The 7,500-nt window shown below is 41.0% G+C and overlaps 1 protein-coding gene across 1 annotated transcript in view; it reads left to right on the forward strand.

The window, feature by feature from the left end:
* Positions 1–2,561: 2,561 nt before the first annotated feature.
* The window catches only part of LOC138039304 (uncharacterized), a 13,731-nt gene continuing 8,792 nt past the window's right edge, over positions 2,562–7,500 (forward strand). The window contains exons 1-2 of the mRNA XM_068885505.1: positions 2,562–3,188; positions 6,721–6,902. Of these exons, the coding sequence (XP_068741606.1) occupies positions 2,762–3,188; positions 6,721–6,902 (609 nt within the window). The 5' untranslated portion in view covers positions 2,562–2,761. The remainder of the gene's footprint in view (positions 3,189–6,720; positions 6,903–7,500) is intronic.

The following is a 7,500-nucleotide window of genomic DNA, read 5'->3' on the forward strand; positions in this document are numbered from 1 at the left end:
GCACGAGTGATGTGAGCTGAGTTCATCATCCTTCCGGTTTTTGGACAAACGGAAATAGTGTTTTTTCTTTCGAAATGTAATTGCACGTACATGGGTCAAATATGAAGTTTTAATGAATCTTCTCAGCGCTTGAATAACGCCACTATGTTTTGCTCGGTGGTGTGGCGAAAGAATAAAGGCTACAGCCGGCTCGCAGCGAAAAAGCAAGGATTACTTTAATTTTATACTTAATTCCCAGCATTACATGTTTTTCCGCTTTGTTTAAAGTTTACGAGGGATCTTGATAAAAAGTGTCAAATTGCTTAACCTTGTTCTAACGATGATCGCCTGACTGGTTTTAACGAACGACATTGACAACTCAGCCAGGGGCAACCGGATGTCTTAAAATTTCTCTTTAAAAGCTCGAATTTCTAAGTGGTTTTTTCGCCTAGTCAGAAAGTTCTGGCAATCATTACACTTAATGTTACGACGTTGATTTCCCGAGAAATTTGGGGGACGTTTGCTTAAAGTGGGATTCTCAAACAAATTCTGGCAAACATGATAGACGTTTTTATAACTTCAAATTTCTACGAACTCTTGACTCCTCACAGCTTTTCCAAATTACCAAGGAATCTGTTTAGAAAATTGTCCAATTATCCAAACCGACTTAACCTTGTGAGCAGAACATTCAACATTCACGATAGGCTCGTTGTTCTCGACTGGGATTACTAAGAGGAAGCATTAATCTATTCGATTCCGGCTAAAGGACCTAAAGGCTGTTTTGGTTGCCTGTCGTCCTGACAAAAATTTCTGGGGTCAAGACGCTGCTGACTTAGCTTACGTTCAGGGGCACCTATAAACGAGTAATTTTGGTAAATATCTGTGCGGAAGGAAGATGGGCTAGCTGATTGTCGAATATTCAAACTCAGACTTTCGAGGCGCACTAAGATGTTACTGGCTGCGTATGTCAATGGCTGATTGGCCTGAGATTATCTTTTAAGACCAGTGTTCTGGTTTTCCTTCCCCTTTAATTTTCTACCTACGAGTAGGCCATTTCCATTCAAAAATGCGCTCAAAGGGACCCAAGAATTTCACTATTTTTGTTCACAGAATTTTCTCATTTGCCACGTCACGACAAAATTTGACTCACTGCAACGCGTGTGGTCCCAAAGCCCAAAATTGTAAGCGATATAATTTAGGATCCCTGGAGCTCTCACCCTATCTGGTGGTCCATTGAACGCAAGTAGCATCATAATTGTGATATCAGTCAATTCATTTGCAAAGATTGCGTGATTAACTAACAGTAGGTTTTTCTGTCGCCTATTTAAAGTGTCCATCGACCGAGTAATCCAAATCGGCGATTATCATAATCGTCAGTACCGTAAAGTTTCGAAAGTAGCGACCTTCCGAAATTAACGTCAATTTTTTGGGGCCGTTAGTAAATCCCGAAAGTAGCATGACCAAGTTTCATTTTCAATGCAAAACCGTATACCATTAATTTGTCAATCAATAGTCCAAATTTTAATGTACAATAGTATGTTCGTGCAGTGTCACAAATTGTTCACGATGAAGCACTTTTAATACAACAAGGGGAAGCTTTATGCCACCATTCGTCCTTGCAGGGACCGCTTAGCCCTCCCCCCCCCCCCCACTTTTTTGCAAGAATAAAAACAAATTAAACAAAATGTAATGTAACAAAATTAACGGAGTGAAAAATAGCGAAAAATCGTTAATTCGACAGTGACCAGAGTTACTGACAAAGACAAACGCGCAGATAAATAAACAGAATGAAGCATGAGTCGTTACAATTGTAAATATTTCTTCGCTTCTAACCTAGCAGAGGTAAACGTCTTTTAAATGGCTTCTTTTTCCTGCCGACCTCTCAGGAAAACGCGTTGTTTCGTAATTGGAGCCTCCACCCAAAAGAAACAATCAACTTCACTAGTGAAGTAGAAGCCACAATATCCAGTCAAGAGTCGTAGCCTCCTCCAATCCAACGACAAGTTGATCAGTCGACAGCCAGCGAAGCTGTAGAGATCAAAATAACGGAACCATTCCAACCTGCGGATTTCAACTTTCCAAAAAAGCATTGTGGCAAACAGAATCGCGCATTTCAATCCAAGTGGTTTTCGGAATTTCCCTGGCTACACTATAATGAGCAAAGCGATTCTGTGTTGTGTTTCATTTGCATGCAACAAAATGCAAAATCAAATCTTCGAGCTGGCATAAGTAAGGAAGGGTTTTCAAACTGGAAAAAGGCGTTGGCGCGATTCAAGGCGCCCTTCCCCCCCCCCCCCCCCCCTTCCTGCCCCCAAAAAAAAAAAATTCCTTCACGCATTCTTCTTTAGCCCCCACCACCACCACTCGACAACTTGCTGCGCGGTCCCTGCCTTGACATCACTTCACTGAAAAAAAAAAATTGCCCAAATTGGAACGACATTGTGATGATGTGCACGTTCTTTAGTAGTGGACAACATATTGTTTGTTAAGATCCTTATTTAAAGAAAACAAGTAGATTACGCTGACAAAAATTATCATAAAGCGATAATAATAAGAGCCAACGTCCTTCGCAAATTCTTCAAATTAAGACACGTTTAGCATAAATAAAGGTCGTGCTTTTGGATGTGTACACATCTGACATTTTGATAAGGCTGGGTGTACAGCAGGTATTTCCGAGAGCAGCCTCTTTGAACGTCACTCAGTAAACGTTTCAACATAGCACGCAATAAGTATAGCACTTCAGTCGCACACATGTACATTTTGTAAGAAGAAGGAATCTAGAATGCAGCTGAGGTTGAACAGTTGGACTGAATTTTTGTTTTTTAACCTTAAAACAGCCCACAAAATGTTCCCAACAATTTTTCTCGCGGTTTTGCTTATGTTTTTCTTTGGCATTGCTTTTGTGGTTTTCACGGAATTCATTCGTGTTTGGAAAAACGGCTGCTCGAAGTTCCACACCACACGAAGTATGTTCATTAACTTTTTTCTCAACCGTGTTGTATTTCTTATGGGAGCAAAAGCAAGGCGAGGACTGGAGCAGGACACGAAGAATTTTCCCAAAGTGCAAGAAGAATTTCTTTTGAATATCCTGAAGAAAAACTCAAGTACTATGTATGGAAGGGAATTCAAGTTTAGTTCGATGAAAAATCGACACGATTTCACCAAAAGTCATCCCATCACAAGATACAGTCATTACCGAAAATTTATTGGTGAGTAAAGTAGTGTTTTTTGATTTACGACTAAAGAACGCATTGTGTGAAGGCCGGGGTGAAGGCTTAAATTTCTGTTTTTTGTCACAAATGCTAGGAGGGTGGTCAAAGATAACAAACGATTCCTTGTTTATAAGTGCAATGTAAACCCAAACTAACTTGTAGTATCTTTCAAGTGGCCTGCAGTGACCACTGGGTTTCAGTGTCCTGTTTTATGCTATATCAAACTATATTTTATGACCATGATACTGTCCTCATCAGTATCTGGACTCGAGCTATTCTGTTTCATCTTCCTTCGTCCTTCGGCCAGTGCCGTAAACATTTAATATCACTGGGAGCAATGCCCTGAGATTCACTGACTTCAATGACAAAATTTATCTATACATGTCACACTTATCTCAGAGGGAAAGACACAACAGAATTCTGAACAGCTATTCTATTCTCCTTCATTCGTGTCTTGTCTGCAGGAGATCGAAGCCTCTCGATCTACAGCAACTTGAAAAAAATAAGCCAAGTTCTGGGTCAGTCGATAAGTTCACTGTCAACACCTCTGAAATGTTTGGACTTAGGGCGCTTTCCATTTGACAGAACCGTCCGGCCAGACCGGACTTTTGAAAGGAATAACTCTAGAACGTCTTCAAATTAACAAACTTCGACGATGATATATACTCCTTCAGAAGAATGCGAGGGATTATCATGCAAGTGTTCCTTCAAGATTGTTTCGTTTTTTTTGCAAAATGCCGGGTCTGGCTGGTCAGTTCTGTCAAAAGGAAAGCGCCCTTAGTAACGTTATCTTGTTGATGACCAGTTTGCAAACATTCAATGAAACTTGTTTCGAACTGAGGTAAACCACAAACATCCATACAGCCAGATCGAGAGGTCATGATATTCGCCCTCCAGGTCTTGAAACGTTAACTCCTTAACGAGGGTCTCAATGGGGATGCAGCCAACACGGTACGCGGTTAAAAATTTCGCGATTTCACGGTGCACGCTTAATTTTTACATCAAATAATTGTTCAGAGCTTAGGAAAAGCTACAAACAACACGGTTATCTGGACAAAATAATTCACGACACAAGGTTAATTTTTTTCCCTTTTTCACGACACACGGTTAATTTTTTGGACGTTTCACGCCACACGCTTAACCCCATTGAGACCCTCCTTAATAGACCTCTTTAGCTTGTACGTTTTGTTTTCCCATTTCAGACCACGTGATATTCTCAAGGGAATTTTCCTTTTGTTTTTTCAAAAGTTATGCGTACATATTTACGTGTATATGACGACATTTGAAAGAAAGTTCTGCCTAGAGTAACATCACGTGGTCTGAAATGGGAAAACAAAATGTACAAGCTAAATAGGTCTATTAATGTACAAACTTTGCATATTTCCAGGATTGTGAAAAAGATCATGTAGAGGATGCCATCACCCGACGATCGATAAATTTTCAATTGTTCTCTTCAAACATCCACACCATTCATACCTATTTTATTCCTGCAATCTTGAACGAAACTTGCCGGATCCAACCCTCTGAAGTCCGTGAAATCCAAAACTTACGCTCAAAGTAAACAGCCTTTGGATAAAAATCAAAGCTCAAAATGCCGGTTATTGTAAGAATTTCGCGATCTCTCCAAGTCTCTAGGCATGGAAAGTGTGTATCAACATTCTTGGAAAAAAAATTGGTCTGAAGGGAGTGGATGTTTGGAAAGAAAACTGAAATTTTATCGTCAGGTGCTCGCGTCCTCGTTGTGAGGACGAGGACGTCAAAGGAACGTGCCAAGAAGGAAAACGCACGTGCGGGGCGAGCAGCGTCATTGTGTATGTTCATTACACCTACTGTTTTGTGACGTCACGGTCCTCGTAGCCGTCGTCATCTTCCTTTGGCTCAATCTTCTGTTCTGGAAAACGACGGCGATATGGACATTAAGCTCAACTGCTGAATATCCTGAGTACTTATACGCCGCCGAATGCTAACAAAGGTTTATTAAAAACTGGATCATTGGATAATGCAATTCGAGAGTTTTGATTGGCTAAGCCATCATGGGTTATGTGCCATTATACCATGATCTACAAACACGGCAAGCATATGCATGATTTTTTGGGCCTTTTTATTTTTTATTGTAGTCTAGTTTTCTATATTTTGGGGGCGTTTTTAATAAAACCATTATTCCACTCGCGCTTGTTGGATATGAGATGATTATAGCCAACTCGGCGCTACGCGCCTCGTCGGCTATCTATCATCTCATATCCAACGCGCGCTCATGGGATAATTGTTAATTAACCTTGGGCTTAAACAGTATCTAACGCATAGAGTTTAGGCTAATGTTAGCAATAGTAAAGCTTTGGGTCTTTTCAGTCATGGTGAAACAATGCCCTGCAACCCTAACCTTCAACCTGTAGTTCAACCCCTTTCACAGGATCTCTTTTCTAGGGCTTGCCACAAGGCGCTTGCATGAGATTTCCCAAAAAGTTGCTCGAAATTTCTCAAAAAGTTGCTTTTCAAAAAGTCAAAAGTTGTTAAAAAAAAAAGCAAAAACTTTTTTTGTTTCTCTCTTCTTTGGTCTGATCTCAGACGGTGGTCATATTTTTCAAGAAAAGGCCTCAGATTGTCCACTTTCGATATATGGGAATTCCTGCAGTCAGCAAAAACTCCCAAATCGACACAGTCTCGTGTCTTGGGGCTATGTTGATCCTTTTGGATTCATTCGTTCTTGTTTTTTTTTCATCAGGTCTACAATACTCTGGTGTTTTTTCTTGCTTTTCGCAATAACTGTCTTTGATTTAATATGTTTCTGGGAAGCAATGTGCCTCATAACAGAGCCTTTTTTTAGACACAGTTCCCTTGCATGCGTCACATTTGAGTTTTCCCGGCCCTACAGTAAGATGCTCTCCCTTGAACTGATTTAATTTACCCCAAGCACTCACATTTGGATCTGCTGTGTCGCGGACATTACGCTTTTTTTCAGTTGGTTTTATTTGCACTTTGCGCTCTCTTAAAACTGCCGCTTTCGCTGGAGTACTCAGTCTTGCCCCTAATTCTGCGGCTACCCTCAAAGGATCTGAATGACCTTCGTCACCTGAACACTCGAATCAGTGGAGTGTGAATCGTCGTCCGCCATTTCGCATTTTCTTCGAAAAAACCGCTGACCTAGCAGCCCGGCTGCATTCATCTTTCGCCAATGATCTCCCCCAGGGGAGAGGAACTGCTCCTTTTTCACAGGAAATTCAAATTGTCAAATTGTCTATTAAAACACTGTAAAATATGGAAGCGTGGCCAATAAAGCACTAAAAGCTGCTCCGATACATAGAAAACTAGAAATTGTTCAGAACGCAAAAAGTTGATCGAAACTAAAAACGTTGCCGAGCAACTTGTGGCAAGCCCTGTTCTTTTCTTCCCAGTTCCCTTAGAGCGGGAGAAGAGAGACTCTGGGAAGGAGGTTTGTCTGATAACTCTCTAATTATATCTTCGCTCGGGAATCGTCTTGTGACTTCTCATATTTTACTGATACTCACCCATGATTTTTTGCTTTGGAAAGACAATATTGCCAATGGAGAGAGGAACACATTGACCAGCCAGGAGCCATGGATGCTCGCTGTAACGTCTGGAACAACAGGAAAGAGCTGTTTGATTCCCAAGACAATTGACAATTCCCGCGCTTTCGTTGAATTTGGATTCTCTGTTGGCGTTTATCATAGCATATTCAATGCTCTACCAAAGGTAAGACAACTATTGAAACGAAAACAAATATTAGCTATGAAAAATATAACCTTCTTAGAGGACATTGAGTTCAAATATAGAAAGTTATTCAGCTTATTCATGGGCGTAACGGCCCTTGGTCAGTCGCATACATAAGGAATAAAAAGTCGCCTTTTCATTAAAAAAAACCCTCTTTTTCCCAGAAAAATACAAAAACCATTGGTTTAAACTCACTGTGTTCAGCGTGCCAGGCGGTTACTTAGCGACTGAATCTTCACGTGATACTTCAGGTTGCGTGGGCTCTCTAAACAGCAGCAGAATTGCTGTAAAGGAATGCGCAGGATACAGCGGGCTCAAGTTACAGTCAGCAAACATATCATGGGGCATGCGGTTTGAACAGTGCCGTCCAAGGTTGTGGACGGCGGTTGGATCAAAGTGAGTTTCGACCAATGGCAGAGGTCTCTTTGTCAGCCGAGTCAACGCAAAAAAAAAGAGATCTCTTCAAGCTGGGAAAGCAGGAGTAATTTATTCTGATTTTCCTTTGAGTTAAGAAATCCCCGAAATACCACGAAAACCCTTTCGTGACGACTAACCTGCTCGCTTTTCTCAAAGAAGCGGC

This window comes from Montipora capricornis, chromosome 1 (assembly GCF_036669925.1).
Source record: "Montipora capricornis isolate CH-2021 chromosome 1, ASM3666992v2, whole genome shotgun sequence".
Taxonomy (NCBI): domain Eukaryota; kingdom Metazoa; phylum Cnidaria; class Anthozoa; order Scleractinia; family Acroporidae; genus Montipora; species Montipora capricornis.